The 19066-nt window shown below is 41.5% G+C and overlaps 1 protein-coding gene and 1 non-coding gene across 2 annotated transcripts in view; both read left to right on the top strand.

The window, feature by feature from the left end:
* Nucleotides 1-19066, top strand: part of p115 (General vesicular transport factor p115) — a 371470-nt gene that overhangs the window by 291214 nt on the left and 61190 nt on the right. The window contains exon 16 of the mRNA XM_080273185.1: nt 11973-12107. Within this exon, the coding sequence (XP_080129311.1) occupies nt 11973-12107 (135 nt within the window). The remainder of the gene's footprint in view (nt 1-11972; nt 12108-19066) is intronic.
* On the top strand, nt 17720-17838 carry LOC145400853 (5S ribosomal RNA). Its single transcript, XR_013897488.1, has one exon. It is a non-coding gene; the product is annotated as a 5S ribosomal RNA (ribosomal RNA).

Genomic DNA, 19066 nt, shown 5'->3' on the forward strand with positions numbered 1-19066 from the left:
GCCATATCTCTCATGCCATTCTCTCCAGTTTCTAGTTTCATGTTTATCACTTCGGCCCTTCCTTCTCCCATTTCATGGTATCTACATTTATGTTGTTCTTCACTGCTATCATCACTCCTGCTATTGTTTTTTCTCTTCTGTCTCTTCTCCACAGTTTGTATTTACCATCTCCCAAATGAACATCAATATCTTCTCTTAATTTGGTCTGTACAAAGCACATGCCATCAGGTTCATGTTCTCTCAAGAAATCATTTATTTCAAGCTGTGCCAATATTAAACCATCCACATTAGTATATACCACCTTCAGAATATTTTTGATGTTTATTATACCCTCTTCTCTCCTCTCTGTCGGTACCACTTCCTCAATTTCTGATCTTTCATAGCCATCCCCCTTAGTTTCCTTCACTTTTATTTCCTCACATACCACTTCCTTACTTTCAGATCCATCAGTCTCCAAAAAAAAAGTTTTACATTCTTCCTCTGCCCTCTTATCATTTTTTTCCTTTACTTCTTCCTTCAGTGATTTTAAAACTTCTCTTTTTTCTTCATTGAAATCATTTCTTATTATAATATTTTCCATCCCTGCCCCTTTGCTTAGTTTCCAGGTCACTTTAAGTATATCATTTACTGCACGTTCTGATAACAACATGACTCTCATTTGTCTTGTTTCCCCTTTTTTATAAGGCCCTATCCTCCTTACTTCCTCAGTTTCTTTTTCCCACTTGCCTGCTTCGGGATCAGTCTTGCCTAATATTCTTCTCACCAGGTTCATGTCTCTCTCGAGTCTCACGGATCTAACCTTTTCTTCCTCCTTTCTGTTTCCAAATATTACAACACATTTATTCCTTTCTACAGTTTCTCTCACTATTTTCTCTTTTTTCTTCAGTATTGTCACTACATTTTCTTCCATTTTTTTCTTGTTCATTTCCCTTTCTTCTTGGATGATTTCCCTTAAGCTGAACACTTCCTTCTGTTCTTCTTCTACATGTGCCCACTTTGCTTTATGCTCTTCTAATACAAAACTCACCTTCTCCGTTTTATTACTACTGTCTTCTAATTTTCTCCTCAATTCGATGTTTTCACGCTTCAAATTCCTGATCTCATTCGCCGTCTCATTGGACTGGATCAGACTCTGTATATTAATATCGGTATTTTCAGACATGTCCTTTAACACTAGATTCTCCACTTTCTTTTCAAGTTCACTAATACTCATAATCAATGTTTTAACCAGATCCATGACATTAGTATTACTGTCAAATTCTGGAAATTTTAGTCCCTCAATGTTTACGTTTTCGACCATGTTTGCGATTGGTTACAGTATCAAAAACAGTTGTTACCAGTAATACTACAAACGTTCGTGTATAATCTCTACCAATAAATATTTACATAGTCTATATTAACTTTGGGTCTGGTTAGTACTTGGATGGGTGACCGCCTGGGAACACCAGATGCTGTTGGCATCCCTACGTGTCAAGTGGGGTTGGTGGAGGATTAGTGCCCCTCCCTGTAAAACAATTAACTCTAAGCCCTTGACCACCCTGTTTGGGATACATGGCATCTGGCAATGGAGGGATGGACTATATTAACTTACAGTATTATAAAACTTGAAACATGACAGTAGGAGACAGGATGAACATAATTCCTGAAAACTACTTAAGGTTTGCTGCGTTGGTTGGGAGCAGTCGAAATACATCCGTTCGCTGTGGCTGACTGTGGTCTTACCTAATTGTATCTTTACTGGAACGAGTCAAGCTCGTACTGTCCCGTGTCTTAAACCATATTTATCATGGTAGGGTTTTTTTTTCAAGAATACTCCCCCAGTATCCCTGCTTGTCGTAAAAGGCGACTAAAAGGGTTGGCGGAGGGTTAGTGCCCCTCCCCGGAAAAAAACTAACTAAAAAAACAAACAATAAGCCTTGGACAAGGACTGACCAAAAGATGATGACCAAGGACCATACAAAGGACATGGTAAAGGGAGCAAATGATGAGGTGAAAGAGAGAGAGATTGTCCAGGTGCTTGAGGGTGCGAAAGTGGATGTATGTGAAATAACTGAAACAAAATGGAGAGGAGAAAGTGTGAGAGAATAGGAGTATGGATGGGGTATATGTGCAGGAGTAGGTGAGAATGAGAGGGCAAAGGAAGGAGTATGTATAGTTGTGAGTAAAAGATGGAAGAAGAGCATAAGACAGTATGGATCAGTTGGGTCAAGGATTGTGTGGGTAAAGTTGAAAGTTGGAATACAAATGTGGGTGATTGTGTGTGTGTATCCGCCAACGCAAGATCGTGCTAGAAGAGTGAGAGAAGAGTTCTGGACAAATGTGGAAGTGTGCATGGAATAGTTTGGAAGGAATGAGAGAGTGTTTTTGATCGGTGATATGAATGGTAAAGTTGGGAATGTGAAGGTGGATGGAATAGTTGGTGAGTGGGGTGTGCCTGCTGAGATAGATGAGAATGGGAGTGCGTTAGTGGACATTTGTGCTGGGAGGGGGTTTGTGATAGCCAATACCGTCTTCAGGCATAAAATGATCCACATTTATACATGGCAAGTGATGAGAAGGGTGGGTGGTGAACTGAATGAAAGGAAGGCAATGATTGATTATGTGTGTGTGGATGAAAGGATGCGAAGATGTGTAATGGAGACAAGAGCTTATAGAGGTTGGGGGAGTGGACTTTCTGACCACTGCTTGGTGGTGGCCAGAATTAGGATTCAAGTAAGATGGAGGAATAGAAGAAGGGAAAGACGAGAGGAAGGAGTAGTTGCAAGGAGAGTGGAAAGGTTACAAGAGGATGAGAAAAAGGCAGAGTATAAGAGAGAAGTTGAGGAACGATTGGGCAAATATGAATTGGAGCAGATTAGAGACGTGGAAGGTGTGTGTAGGATATTTAGAGAAGAAATATGTGCAGCATGTGATGTGGTGTGTGGAAGGAAGAGAAGACGGAGGGGGGTGCAAGGAACAGCGTGGTGGACTGAAGAGGTGAGACAGGCTGTGGCACAAAAGAAGAAAGCATACAATGAATGGATGAGAAATAGGGGCGTGGAAGAAGTTGAGAGGCGGAAGAGAGAGTTATATGTAGAAAGAAAGAGAGAGGTGAAAAGATTAGTAAGAGAGAGTAAGAAGAGAGTGGATGAGGAATTTGGAAGGAATTTGAGTGTAAAGTGGAGGGACTGTAAGAAAATGTTCTGGAAAGAGGTGAAAAGAGTAAGACAGGGTGAAAGTGAAGTTAGCAGGGGAGTGAAAGATAAAAATGTTAGATTACTAGTGGAGAAGGGAGAAAAAGTGAGCAGATGTAGAGAACAATTTAAGGAATTGTTGAACATAGAGGATGGAAGTAATGGGAGTATAAGTGGCTGGGAGAAGGAGGGAGGTGAGAAGACAGGAAGAAATCAGTAGGATAGAAGTTGTGGAAGCAATGAAGAAAGTTAAATCGAGGAAAGCCCCAGGAATTGATGAAGTGTGTGGTGAAATGCTGAAGCATGGGGGAGAGATAGTAGTAGAATGGATGTGTAAGATGTGCAGATTGGCCTGGGAGGAAGGTAGAGTCCCGGAGGATTGGAAGTCAGGTATAATTATTCCCTTGTACAAAGGAAAAGGGGAAAAAGAAGTGTGTGGTAATCATAGGGGCATTTGTCTTCTTAGTATAATAGGAAAAGTGTATGGTAGGATACTTAATGACAGAGTTAAAGAAAGAACAGAGAAATTAGTTGGAGATGAACAGGGAGGCTTTAGGAAGGGAAGAGGTTGTGTAGATCAGATATTCATTCTTAGATCTTTAGTGGAAAAATTTCTAGAGAAGGGAAAGAAGTTTTATGCGGCTTTCATGGATTTGGAGAAAGCATATGATAGGGTGCATAGACAAGGATTGTGGAAAGTGTTAAGAATATATGGAGTAGATGGGAAGTTGTTGAATGCTGTGAAGAGTATGTACGATGGTGCGAAGGCTGGAGTTCATGTGGATGGTGAACTAAGTGAATTTTTCTCTTTGAAAGTTGGGTTGAAACAGGGATGTATCATGTCTCCATGGTTGTTCAATCTGTACATGGATGGGGTAATAAAAGAGGTACAAGGTAGGGTTGTGGATGTTGGAGTGGCCCTGGTGAGAGAGGAGAGTGTTTGGAAACTCCCTGTACTGTTGTTTGCAGATGAAACTGTGTTGTTGAGTGAAGACGAAGGGGAGCTGCAAGGCTTGGTGGATGAGTTTGGGAGAGAATGGAATCTAAAGGTGAATGTAGGGAAGAGTAAAGTGATGGTCTTTGAGAGAGCTGAAGTCAGTGAATGTACAGCGAGGTTGGATGGTGAGGAATTCGAAAATGTGAGTACGTTTAAGTACTTGGGTAGTGTGATGAGTAAGGATGGAGGTTTGGAGGGAGAAGTGCTTGAAAGTGTACAGCAGGGAAGAAAGGTTGCTGGTTCTTTGAAAGCAGTGATAAGAAACAGGGTAGTGATCATGGAAGTGAAAAATTTACTACATGACAGTATTGTGATACCAACTCTAACGTATGGAAGTGAAGCTTGGACGTTGTTGGAAGGACACAAGTCAAGAGTGAGAGCAGTGGAAATGAGTTATTTTAGAGAAGCCTGTGGAGTCACATGGAGAGACAGGCTGACGAATGAGGATATAAAGGAGCGTTGTGGTGTGGATGTGGATGTGATAGGAAGTGTTATGAGGAACACACTGCAGTGGTTTGGCCATGTGGAGAGGATGGAGGGTGAAAGACTGATGAAGAGAGTGTATGTGAGTGAGGTGGAGGGGGGAAGAGGGAGGGGGAGGCCGAGGATGAGATGGAGGGAGGGGGTGGAGAGGTATATGAGAGAGGGGGGTGTGAGTTGGGAGCAGGGCAGTGAAATGGCGGTGAACAGGACGACGTGGAGGCGATTTGTTCGTGGCCACCCCAAACGGGATTGAGGTGTCTGACAATATATAAATAGATAGATAGATATTGTGTTCTTCTAGATGATTCACCCAAGCTTTTCTTATAAGCTTATAAGCTTTTCTAATACCTTGCTTACAACACTGGTTAGTGATACTGGTCGGTAGTTGAATGGATTTTGTCTATTTCCTTTCTTGAATAATGGAACAATGTTTGCTTTCTTCCAAATATCAGGTAGTTTACCTTTACTCAAGGATTTCTTGAAAATTAAAAATAATGGTTTACTTAACTCCTTTGCACATTCTCGTAGCACCCAACATGAAATTTCATCAGGACCATTTGCTTTTCCTCTGTCTAATTTACTTAACTCCTGTATTACTTTTTCTGATATTTGTATATCTGGTAGAATGTGTGGGCATGCATGTTCCACATAATCCCTCTCAGAATTTTTTTCTTCTGTAAAAACTGATTGGAAATTCTTATTTAGTGCTTCATAAATATCCTTCTTTTGTGTATAGGTGATTCCCTCGTCCGTAATGGATTGTATTTTATCTTTTACTTTGGTTTTGCTTCTGATGTAGCTGTAAAATAGCTTCGGTTAATCACTGCTTTTATTTATGATATCCTTCTCAAACTGTTTTTGGGCTTCCCTCCTTGTTCTTGTATAATCGTTTCTTGCCAGTTTATAGTTATTATATGCCCTTTCACAATTGTGTCTTCTGTATCTATTCCACAACAAATCTCTTTTTTCTTTTGATTTTTTACGTTCTGTATTGAACCATTTCTTTATTTTCTTTTCTGCTTCTTTGTGCTGTTGGATGTACTTCTGAACTCCTATTTCATAAAGTTCATAAAATTTTTTATATATAGCATTTAAATCTTGTCCTCTAAGCTCCTTTTCCCAATCAGTTTCAAAGAAATATTTTTTTAGGTCATGATAGTTTCCCATTTTATAGTTTAGGCTCTTTTTGTAACTTTCATTGCTGTTAACATATGTAGTCCTGAAGTTGCAATTTTGTACCGCATGATCGCTTTTGCTGAATGGAGGGTGTTATATTAATTTGTCAATATCGTTCTCTTGCCTAGTAAATATAAGATCTAGTATTGAGGGTACATCAAGTCCTCTTTTTCTGGTGCTTTCCCTCACATGTTGTGTTAGGAAAAACTCCTGCACGAGATCCAGGAGCTTTTGGTCCCAGCAGCTTTCATGGCTTATTATATATAGATTATTCCAATTCATATTTGTATTAAAATCTCCAGTTAGTATGATTCTTCCGATTTCTCTTCCATTCTATGTAGTAATGCTCTTAAACTCTGAATTGTACTCTCCGCCAGGTCTTTATATTCGCCTCTTTCCCATGTGTTTTAGCTGGTTGGCATGTACAAATTGGCTACAATTACTTTCCCTTCAGATGTGTGTGTGTGTGTGTGTGTGTGTGTGTGTGTGTGTGTGTGTGTGTGTGTGTAATTCACGGGGTCATTCAGGATCACATATTGGTTGTGATCATCAGCCTTTTACTCTCCCAGAAGAGAGCTGAGAGTTCATGTAGTCCGATCTAAGGGCAAAGCCTTGACCTTCACACATGCACACACCCATCCACTTGCTTAAGGGGGATAGTACCCACCCACTTCATCAGTGAAACTTTTCTCATCCCGAGCAAGGCGTGAACCCTCATCTTAGCAGATGCTGGGTGAGAGCGTTATCACTGACCTGGCGAGCTGTGTGTGTGTGTGTGTGTGTGTGTGTGTGTGTGTGTGTGTGTGTGTGTATTTACCTATTTGTATTTACCTATTTGTAGTATACAGGAATTGAGCAGTGCTCGTGTTGTCCTGTCTCCATATCCACGTTTATCAAGTCTACCGTTACACACATGAATGTTTTTCTCATGCACCACCTCTTTGTCTAAGTCGTTCCAAATATTTAAGTATTTACCTAATATACCTAATTGTGATATACATGGAATGTACTATGCTCGTGGGTTTCCGTCGCTGTTTCTCAATAAGTCGAATTTAGCTTTAAACTCGTTTAAGTTTTTAGACTGGACGATCTCTTTGTCCAGGCTATTCCATAAGTCTATACTTCTGTAAGGAAAGCTATATTTCTTGATATCCTTCAAGCAGCTTGACTTTTTCAATTTCATTCCGTGTCCTCTTGTTGCTCTCTTAGCCCATACAAACGGATCTTCTTTGTCAATTTTATCTACTCCCACCATGGTCCTGAACACCGCAATCATGTCTCCCCTCTTTCTCCTTTCCTCTAATGAAGGCAAATCCAGTTTTTCCAGCTTCTCTCTGTATGACAGGTCTGTCAGACTGGGGACCATCTTGGTTGCTGTTCTTTGTATTCTCTCAATCTTGTTTATATCTTTCTTTTTGTGTGGGGACCACACTACCGCTGCATATTCTAACCTGGGGCGGATCATGGCCACTATCAATTTTTTCATCATTTCCTCATCCATATAATGAAATGCTACTCTTATGTTAGTCAAGAGTTTATAAGTCTCTCCAACCATCTTGTTAATGTTCTTTTCTGGTGACAAACTATCTTGGACCAGCACTCCCAAATCTTTCTCTTCTCTCCTTTTTGTCATTAATTCATTACCCAAAAAATAGTTCAGTGATGGTCTCCTGGTACTTTTACCCATTTCCAATATTTTACATTTCTTTACATTAAATTTCATTTCCCACATCCGGCTCCAATTGTGTATCCTATCCAAATCCTCCTGCAGCATTTTACAATCCTCCTCAACCTCTATCTTCCTCAAGATCTTTACATCATCAGCAAACAGACTTGCATAACTGTTCACTCCATTTACCATATCATTTAAGTAAATCAGGAACATTACTGGCGCCAACACTGAGCCTTGAGGGACTCCACTTGTTACTTCCCTCCATCCAGACATCTTTTCCTTTATTACTGTCCTCATTTGTCTGTCTCTCAAAAAGTCTCTCATCCATTCCAGAAGTTTCCCCTTTAGTCCTCCTATATATTCTAGTTTCCACATTAGTCTCTTATGAAGTACCTTGTCAAAGGCCTTCTCTAAGTCTAAGTACACACAATCCACCCAACCATCTCTCTCCTGTACCACATCAATCGCTCTTGAGTAAAAGCTCAACAAGTTAGAAACACATGACCTTCCACTTCTGAATCCAAACTGACATTCAGCCAAAATATTCATCTCTTCCAGATATTTTATCCATCTGTCTTTCAGGATTCTCTCACACAATTTTGCGACCATGATGGTTAGAGACACTGGTCTATAATTCAGGGGTTCTTCCCTGTTTCCTCCCTTGTAAATTGGTACCACATTTGCCCTCTTCCATTCTTTTGGCACTTTCCCCTCTTCCAGTTAGCATACAATTAAGCTGTGAATTTTATCCGCCAGTTGTTCTCTGCATTCCTTCAGTACCCAATTAGAAATTCCATCAGGTCCTGGGGCTTTCCTTACATCTTGAGTTTCCAGTAATTTATACACTTCCTGTACCTCCACTTTTATATCTTTCATCACCGGAACATTTCTAATAACTCTCTCCCCTTCCACAAGCTCCTTTTCTTTAATGAAAACTGACTGGAAACGTTTGTTCATTATTTCTGCTTGCATTGCCGCATCCTTAAAGACCTCTCCTTCTACTTTCAGTTTGGTGATTCCTTCCTTTTGTTTCAGTTTGCCATTAACAAATCTATAAAACAGTTTGGGTTCATCCTTGCATTTGTCAATTATACAAATTATTTGTCAAATTCCTTTCTTCTTCTCTACGTATTCTTGTGTATTCATTTCTTGTTCTTTTATATTCTTCCTTTGTTCTGTCGTTACCTCTCTTTCTCCAATTGTTCCACGCCTTATCTCTCTCTTTTTTTGCTGTCATACACCTTCTATTAAACCACTCCTTTTTCCTGTTTTCTTTCCCTCTTACTCTTGGTACAAATTTTTCCACTCCCAAATTGTAGAGGTCTAGAAAGATATCCCACTTCCTCTGTATCTCTCTTCTTTCTCTGAATTTTCTCCAACCTGCATTTTAAATAAAGTTTCTCAATCCTGTAAAATTTGCTTTCCCAAAGTTGTATCTTCCCTGTCTATGAAGCTCGTCTCTTGGCTCAACGTTTTCTATTAACATCTGGAACTCAATGACCACGTGATCACTTTTTCCCAAAGGACAGAGATATTCCAATGATTATATTACATCGGGTTCTTTGGTGAACAGTAAATCTAACCTTGCTGGTGTGTCCTCACCTCGAAACCGTGTCTCTTCTTTGACCCATTGCGTCATCACATTATTCATTATTATATTTAAGAACATAGTGCCCCACGAATCCTCGCCGCCTCCCGAGTACCATTCCTCCCAGTTCACCTCTTTACAATTAAAGTCACCCACCAAAATTATATTATTGCTTTTCTCAATTATTTTTTGCAAGTAGCTAGCCATATCTGACAACATCTCATGGTATTCGTCATCCTTCCATGCTTTCGTCTTTGGGGGAACATACATTACCGCCATATCTCTCTTAACATTCTCTCCAGTTTCTAATTTCATATATATCACTTCAACCCAGCCTTCTCCCATTTCCACAGTATCTACATTTATGTTGTTCTTCACTGCTATCATCACTCCTCCTCCCTTTTTTTCTTTTCTGTCTTTTCTCCACAGTTTGTATTTACCATCTCCCAAATGAACATCAATATCTTCTCTTAATTTGGTCTGTACAAAGCACATGACATCAGGTTCATGTTCTCTCAAGAAATCGTTAATTTCGATCCTTGTTGATATGAAACCATCAACATTAGTATATATCTCCTTCAAATTATTTTTGACATTTTTAATACCCTCTTCTCTCCTACTTTCTGTCCGTACCACTTCCTCAACTTCTGATCTTTCACAACCATCCCCCTTAGTTTCCTTCACTTCTATTTCCTTAAATACCATTTCCTTACTTTCATATCCAATACTCTCCAAAAAAAAGTATTACATTCTTCCTCTGTCCTCTTATCATTTTTTTCCTTTACTTCTTCCTTTAATGATTTTAAAACTTCTCTTTCTTCTTCATTCAGATCTTTTCTTATTATAATATTTTCCATCCCCGCCTCTTTGCTTAATTTCCAGGTCACTTTAAGTATCTCATTTATTACACTTTCTGATGTAAACTTGACTCTCATTGGTCTTGTTTCCCCTTTCTTGTAAGGCCCTATCCTCCTTACTTCCTCAATTTCTTTTACCCACTTGTCTCCTTCGGGGTCAATCTTGCCTAATATTCCTCTCACCAGGTTCGTGTCTCTCTCGAGTCTTACGAACCTAACCTTTTCTTCCTCTTCCCTGTTTCCAAATACTACCACACATCTGCTCCTTTCTACAGTTTCTCTCACTATTTTCTCTTTTTTCTTCAGTATTTTCACTACATTTTCTTCCATTTCTTTCTTGTTCATTTCCCTTTCTTCCTGGATGATCTCTCTTAAGCTGACCACTTCTTTCTGTTCTTCTTCTACGTGTGCCCACTTTGCCTTATGTTCTTCTAATACATTACTCACCTTCTCCGTTTTATTAGTACTCTCTTCTAGTTTCCTCCTCAGTTCAACATTTTCCCGCTTCAAATTCCTAATCTCTTCATTGGCTGTTTCATTGGACTGGATCAGACTCTGTATGGTAGTTTCCATATTTACCGACACATCCTTTATCACTAGATTCTCTACTTTCTTTTCGAGTTCACTAATCCTCATAATTAATGTTTTAACCAGGTCCATGACATTTGTATTAGCATCAAATCCTTGAAATTCTAGTCCCTCATTGTTTATATTTTCGGCCATGTTTGATGTTGGTTAAATACCAAAACAGCTGTTACCGAAAAAAAACTACAAACATTCATGTACAATCTAGCCAATAAATCTTTACATTTTTGGTAGTGTGTGTGTGTGCGTAATGCTTCATCAGCCAAGCATTTTGCATCTCAAAGCTCACATTTCATTATGGATAAATAGTTTATTCATTCATTCATCATCCAATCCTACATGTACATTGTCCCATGAGGAGCATAGGAGCCTGGGGCTAGGCAAGTTGGTTCTGACATTTAAGACGAGAGTGACCTGCCTCACCCTGAGTGGCATTATATGAGCAATAAATCCCAACCATTCCTTGGATATAAACCTTCACCGGCTCAGTCTGATTGGAATGTTTTTATTACCCACTAAACCACCAGGAGCCAAAATTTACAGTTGGGCCTCACATCTGACGTATACAGTAGTCTAAAAAAAATCGCGCCAGTTGTGAAACCGCCACATCTGGAGCAAACTTTAAATGGGGAAAAATTATCAGGAGTCTTTTGTCACCCAAAAGTTACCTTCGTACTTTTATCCCAAGAAAGTTAATCATAACTGTACTAAACATAAGTACAAATATATAAAAGAAATAAAAAATCACAAGTATCAAGTTCAGGAGTGTTTTATTAGGCCAGAAGTGTGGGTTATAGGTTGATTAATAACTACTGTTATAACAAGTTCTGGCTGAACACCACCAAACACAGGACACGGGCACAAAAACTAGTCAAGCAAGGTGGTAGCTGTGGTCTGTGCGGTGGCAGCGTACACAATGGCGTCGTCACAAGATGGCCACCACGTGTCGAGCTTCATGTACACGGAATTTCACCTGGTGAGCACTCGCCAGATGCAAAGCTACCTCGCCAGATGTGAGGCTTTGGAAAATTTCTAACCTGTCGCCAGATGTGAAACCGCCAGATAAAAAACACCAGATGCGATGCCTCACTGTATATGGTTACCACCTGGCGTAGTAAATGGTTTCCTAGTGTACAGGAAACCATTTGGCTTGTCACTCAGTGTAGAGTCACCCACAGGCAGAAGGAAGAGGAAAGAATGAAGGAAAGAAAGAAGAGGGAGTGTAAAATCACCCGTAGGCAGAAGGACGAGGAAAGAATGAAGGAAAGAAAGACAGAAGTGGATGGAAGGAAAGAAGGATGGAGGAGAGGAAGGGACAGACATCCGAGAGCAGCACTACTGTACATTGAGTGAGTGGATGGTGAGTGCCCCCTCCTACCACATATTAGTTTACCAAGTTTTCAAGTTCTCAAATATTTATTACTTGGTTGTGTATTCACAGCAGCAGCAACAGCAGGAGCAGCAGCAGCAGCAACAGCAGGAGCAGCAACAGCAGCAGCAGGAGCAGCAACAGCAGCAACAGTTGCGGCAACAGCAACAGCAAGCTGAACATTCTACATCAGTAAATGGAACTCAGGTATAGTATAGTACCGTATGTATGCAACAGACCTAGACTACTTGGTACAGATACACCTAAATTATTGACAAGTATACTGTTCAGTGGCTGTACAGTGGAAGGTGGCATGTCCAGTGAAACAATAGTTACACATTCATTTTGTATCTCAAGAGCTCCAATAAGGAAGTTATGCCCCTCTTTACTCCCTTCATGCAGCCACCTTTGTTCTCAGGTGCTCCAGTAAGGCAGCTATGTCCCATTTTTATTTCCGTCTTGCAGCCACCTTTGTTCTTCCAGAGTTCCAGTAATGAAGTTATGTCCCTCATTACTTGTGCAATGCAGCACACTTTGCTTCTCAAGAGCTTCAGTAAGGAAGTTATGTCCTTCCTTACTTCCTTCATGTTGTCCACTGTGCCCTTTAATTCATTTAGGCAAGATACGACATTTTAATTTGATGTTTGCCATCTCCTGACCTTTCAAACCAGAGGGTTAGATGCAGCCTGAATATGCCTTGTCAGTATGAGAGACACTTCTTAAGTTCAGTATTATCATGTGGTAGAAACAAGAACAAGAGAAAAAGGATATCACCCAGATTCAAGGGATTAAGCCATTCATAAATAGTGTCACATTTAACCCCTAAACCGCGGGGTTGTTTTGGCGCTCCTTGCGTGTCCCGCTAGGATATTCATGCTCCAACAGATTTTGTAAAATATTTGCCAAAAATCAGTTATTAGTCCTAGAATATTATAATTACATATGCACATGGCACATACCTTCAGCTTTCTCCTGGGATGTTTATTGAGCCTTCGTCGAGTACTGTAGGACTTGTGGAGACTTCTGAAGTTGGGTAACAAAGTCTCCACTTTACACTTCCCGACACCCCGTAATATGATTACTACAGCCTGATATTATCACTAGAAACACTATTCTATGATTTTCAAATAGTTTGGAATCTATACTCAAAAAAAAAAAAAAAAAAACTGTGAAAACAATGAAAATTACGAGTGCGTACGAGCTTCCCACTTGCGCTCGTTCCCCACTGGTATTCTGTCATTTATTAATCATAAAAACACTCACACTTTATATTCCTATTACTGTATAACACTCATATATACCTGCAGTCTTTATCCATAAGTTTCCTTCAGTAATAGTAGTCACTGTAGGCATTCAATTTCACTTTCAGTAAAATACATAGCATTCACTTTCTCGTCCTGTATACTAGCGTGGAGAACGAATTTGTCACTTTCACTTTCATAACTCCCAGTAATCATACATGCTAGAGTGAAACTTTCACTTTCATTACTCCTAGTATATATACTCGTATTCTTATATTACTACTTATTTACATTTCTGTTTACATTCTCTTTTATTTACATTATTTCTATCTATCTATCTATCTATTGCCAGACGCCTCAATCCCGTTTGGGGTGTTCACAAACAAATCGCCTCCAAGTCGCCCTGTCCCCCGCCATTTCACTGCCCTGCTCCCAACTCACACCCCCCTCTCTCATATACCTCTCCACCCCATCCCTCCATCTCATCCTCGGCCTCCCCCTCCCTCTTCCCCCCTCCACCTCACTCACATACACTCTCTTCGTCAGTCTTTCACCCTCCATCCTCTCCACATGGCCAAACCACCTCAGTGTGTTCCTCATAACGCTTCCTATCACATCCACATCCACACCACAACGCTCCTTTATATCCTCATTCGTCAGCCTGTCTCTCCACGTGACTCCACAGGCTCCTCTTAAATAACTCATTTCCACTGCTCTCACTCTTGACTTGTGTCCTTCCCAATGTCCAAGCTTCACTTCCATACGTTAGAGTTGGTATCACAATACTGTCATGTAGTAACTTTTTCACTTCCATGCTCACTTCCCTGTTTCTTAACACTGCTTTCAAAGAGCCAGCAACCTTTCTTCCCTGCTGTACCCTTTCAAGCACTTCACCCTCCAAACCTCCATCCTTACTCATCACACTACCCAAGTACTTAAACGTACTCACATTTTCGAATTCCTCACCATCCAACCTCGCTGTACATTCACTAACTTCACCTCTCTCAAAGACCATCACTTTACTCTTCCCTACATTCACCTTTAGATTCCGTTTCTTACACACTCTCTCAAACTCATCCACCAAGCCTTGCAGCTCCCCTTCGTCTTCACTCAACAACACAGTATCATCTGCAAACAACAGTACAAGGAGTTTCCAAACACTATCCTCTCTCACCAGGGCCACTCCAACATCCACTACCCTACCTTGTACCTCTTTCATTACCCCATCCATGTACAGATTGAACAACCATGGAGACATGACCCATCCCTGTTTCAAACCAACTTTCAAAGAGAAAAATTCACTTAGTTCACCATCCACACGCACTGCAGCCTTTGCACCATCGTACATACTCATCACAGCATTCAACAACTTCCCATCTACTCCATATATTCTTAACACATTATTTACATTTCCATTTTATTTACACTATGTTATGCACTGTCACTTGCAGTAACTTATAAAACTATTTTCCACTGTTCAGTTATATTTACATTCATTGCATTCACTTGCTGTTTACACATTATTTACATTTCCACTTGCACTGTTTTAGAGTCACCAGAAAGATCGTAGTCACTGTCCATCATTATCATTGATAAATTAGCCAGTTCATGTTCCACAGCAGTCACTTAGTCCTTTACCCCTTTCCACATGAGGTTTAGTAGGGGTAGAGGTCGCAGGGCCCTTTGCATGGGGCTAAAAAGCGGCGGAATTGGACAGGCGTGAATCCGACATGGTTTCACCTTGAAAAACGACAGTAAACTGAATGCTGTTGCGTAGGGCCAGTGAAGGGCTGCCAATGTCAGCGTGGTGACAGGTGCTAATATATATGCTGTGAAATGATTGGCAGGAAATCTAGACAATACATAATAAATTTGGTAGTTCCAGGTGAATGTAGATATCACTTAGGCTTCTCCCTTCCTTTCTTTTATATATTTTTATTATGAGAATAGGTCATACGGCATATTTCAAGGGGAAATAAACAGGGAAAATTAGCGAACGAGTGCACGTGAGGTGTTGCCAGGTGATAAATAGCCCATTCCAGATGTATGGCAGTATCAATTACCTTTTCTCTTTCTTTTATATATTATTTTGTATAAGAATAGGGCAAAGGGCACATTTCGGTAGATAAAATGAGTGGAAAAATCCATTCAGCATTTGTGTAGCGCAGCGCAGCTGGTCAGGTGGGAGGAGAGGGTAATGGAGGGGAGGTAAGGAGGGAGGGAGTCAAGGACAGGAGAGAAATGGCTAAATTGTCAACAGTGGATGGGAGTACAGGTGACATTAGCAGAACTGAGTATAGCTGGACACTGGTAGTACTGATAGATGATACAAGCCACCACTTGAAAGCCTGGGCGAATTCAAAATAACACAGAATCACAAATGTGACGCCCCGCAGTATGATCCCTTGCTCCCAAGCGTCACGAAAGTGACGCCCCACGGTTAAGGGGTTAAGTAATTTATTCTAATAACAGACTAGACTGTTCACCTCCTCAAAGGATTAAACCCAAAGTTGCAAGTGTTGCATATTACTAGTTTTACATGGCACCCATTCTTTATACACATTTATTTACAGTACAGTACATCCCCACAGTACGCGAGTTCCGAGTACGCGATCCCCATTGTACGCGAGGGCCTATTTTTTTTTTTGTATTTTAGTGTATTTTTTATTAGTACGTGAACTGAACTCCTTGTAAGCGAGACGGGCAGCAAAGAGTGGCCCAAATCCAGGGTTACCCTGAGTACGCAACATTGCATCCCCCCAAGAAGCGATAACAAGTAAAGGTCTATCTATCTGTCTATTGCCAAACGCCATATTCCCTTAAGGGGTGGCCATTTGACTTTGAGTTATTGGTTTTACGGGGAGGAGCACTAACCTTCCACCAACCCACTTGTTGACACGTAGGGAACACTTATGGGTTGGTTATATGGTTACCACCCAGCGTTGTAAATGGTTTCTTGGCTTACAGGAAACGATTTGGCTTGTCACTCAATGTAAAGCCACCTGTAAATGAAAGAAGAGCAATAAGAAGTGACGGGAAAGATTGAAGATATAGGAAGAGAGGAGGGCAGGCACAGAAAAAGAGTGATAAAGGCTAAGGAAGAAGTAGGCAGCACTACGTCAAATGAGTGGATGATGATCGCCACCACCTACCACCAGTGATTTACCTAGTAAAGCCATAATCATGTAGGTTTACTTTATCTTAGGTAATATGTCTTAGATAGTTTCCCTGTATAGTACAATACTTAGGTCTGAAAGGCATCTCAAGGGTTGCCCATGAGGGGGGGTGCTGCCCATATGTAATTTTTCCCGTAAGTTTATGTATTCACAGTACGCGAATTCCTAGTACGCGACGTCCTCTGCCGCCCTTATAGGTGCATACTGGGGGGATGTACTATATATGTATAAATAGAGAGAGAGAGAGACAGTAAAAGTCCTCTAATCCGGCCACGAATAATCTAAAAATCCCAATACTCTGAATTTGTCAAGGCAAAATTTTTAAAATTTTTGTGGTCTTTTTTTTAACTTTTTTTCTGGGCTTTAACTAAGAGTTTATCTGTCTTGAACTTGCTCTTGGCCTTGGATGTACCTGCCTGCAACTGTTCATCAGCACTTCTATGCATTTCTGGTGAGTAAAACAATAACCCATATCATTTTAAGTGTTTAGTTTATGATCATGAATACTCACGATCACTAATTTCTGCGTAGGGGTGCCCCCTTCCTACCCCTTTATACCTAGGGAAGATGGGAGAGGGGGACGAAACGAGCTTCAGCCACCTCTACCCCAGCTCCCAACCTTCCCCCATACTCCTACCCCACCCAACCCCCCACTCGTCATTCTTAACTGGCAGTTACATCTCAAGCTAACCTCATACTTTACACTGATATTCACATTACTAATATTCACATTACAAACAAAACACTAGGATATGTAAAAAGTATGCAGTAAAACTATGAACACGCTGCAGCAAGAAATTAATGCATTATAACGTTGACAGTAAAAAAAACACATTAACAACGGCCATTCCAGGCCTCATGCATTGGATGCTTGCATGCATTCGTGTCTGTGCCTGCTTTTTGTGTGTGTGTGAGTGTGTGTATGTGTGTTTGCAAAGCAGTGCACACGACATGTTTTTGTTTTACTGTCAGCGTCATAATGCATTAATTTCTTGCTGCAACATGTTAATAGTTATATTATATACTTTTAACACATCGTAGTGTTCTGTGTTTGTATTAGTAGTGGACCAAGAGTGTTAAGCATGGAATCAGCTTGAGATGTAACTGCCAGTTAAGAATGACGGGTGCAGTGGGGGGTTGGGTAAGGGTATGGGGGATGGTTGGGAGCTGGGGTAGTGGCGGGTAGAGCTCGTTTTGTCCCCCCCCCCTCCCAACTTCCCTGGGTATACAGGGGTAGGTAGGGGACACCCATGGGCAGATATTGGTGATTGTGAGTGTACATATGTCTAATGTTTTCAGAGGCCCCTCCCAATTGTCCGAAAGACCCTCGGTCCCCTGCCATTCAGATTACAGGACTTTTACTGTATACTGTACATATATATATATATATATATACAGTAATGCCAACGGCCATACCGCGTTGAGTACACCGCTTCCCGTTCGATCAGCGAAGTTAAGCAGCGTTGGGTCTGGTTAGTACTTGGATGGGTGACCGCCTGGGAACACCGGATGCTGTTGGCATCCCTACGTCAAGTGGGGTTGGTGGAGGATTAGTGCCCTTCCCTGTAAAAACAAGTAACTCTGAGCCCTTGGCCACCCTGTCTGGGATACATGGCGTCTGGCAATGAATGAATGAATGAATATACAGTAATCCCTCTAATATCCGGACGCCCAATAACCGAACATCCCCACTAACCGAACCTTATCGTCCTGGGATCAAACATTCCCAAAATGGTCCGAAAATCCAAAAAAATTGGAAAAAAAAATCGATTTTTTGCCGTCCGTAATTTGAACTTGCCGCGCGCGCCGCGTGAGAGCATTGTTTTGGTTCGTCATTCCTCCGATGTCCGATAGAGCGCCGCTGCATCCTTCCCACTTCCCGCCTGTCTCTCACCGCGACAAGACTTACGCTCTTCGTCATGGCTGCCCACGTGCTCGCTTTTGTGGTGGTGCCGTACTTGCTGCAAGGCCTCCTGCTGCTCTCTGCCCTACTCTTAGTGTGTGTGATGATGGCCCCGCCTCCTGAGAAAAGGAAGAGAGTGGTGTTGACTCTGGAGAAGAAACGGGAGATATTGGAGAAGGTTGATGCGGGTTGGTCTTCCTCTCGCATTCTCCGCGAGTTCAACCTGGCCCGGTCGACTTTGTTTGATATCAAGCGTTCCCGAGACAAGCTCATGCAGTACACGGCTGACTTCTCGTCGAGAAGCAAACGCAACGTGGAGAGGAAGGTTATGTTTACTCCCAAGTATGCAGAGATCGACCGCTCCACGTTGATTTGGTATCGACAGCAACGTGCAGCTGGTGTGATGGTACGTGGAACGGAGCTGAAGGCTGCTGCTGAGAAGTTTGCAAGGCTTCACGACGCCCTAGACTTCAAGGCATCCGAGGGTTGGCTCTTCGCGTTCAAGTTGCGACATGGCCTTACTAACCGTAAAGCACATGGCGAAGCATTGGACGCTAACGAGGATGGAGTGGACGAGTTTCGGCACAAGGTGAAAGGCTTGATCGACAGGGAGGGCCTCACTCTCGGTCAAGTCTATAACGCTGACGAAACTGGCCTATTCTATCGCTCGGTGCCAACGAACACTCTCGCCGATGAGACGGAGAAGCGTGTACCTGGCCGCAAGCTTTCTAAGGAACGGATATCTGCTTTGTGTTGTGCCAATGCTAACGGCATGCACCGGCTTAAGCCCGTTATTGTTGGCCGTGCAAAGCAGCCTCGGTGCCTTCGTGGGGTGATGGATGTCCT

The sequence above is a fragment of the Coenobita brevimanus genome, chromosome 53 (genome assembly GCF_032717465.1).
Source record: "Coenobita brevimanus isolate Jiangsu-jjx chromosome 53, ASM3271746v2, whole genome shotgun sequence".
Lineage (NCBI taxonomy): Eukaryota > Metazoa > Arthropoda > Malacostraca > Decapoda > Coenobitidae > Coenobita > Coenobita brevimanus.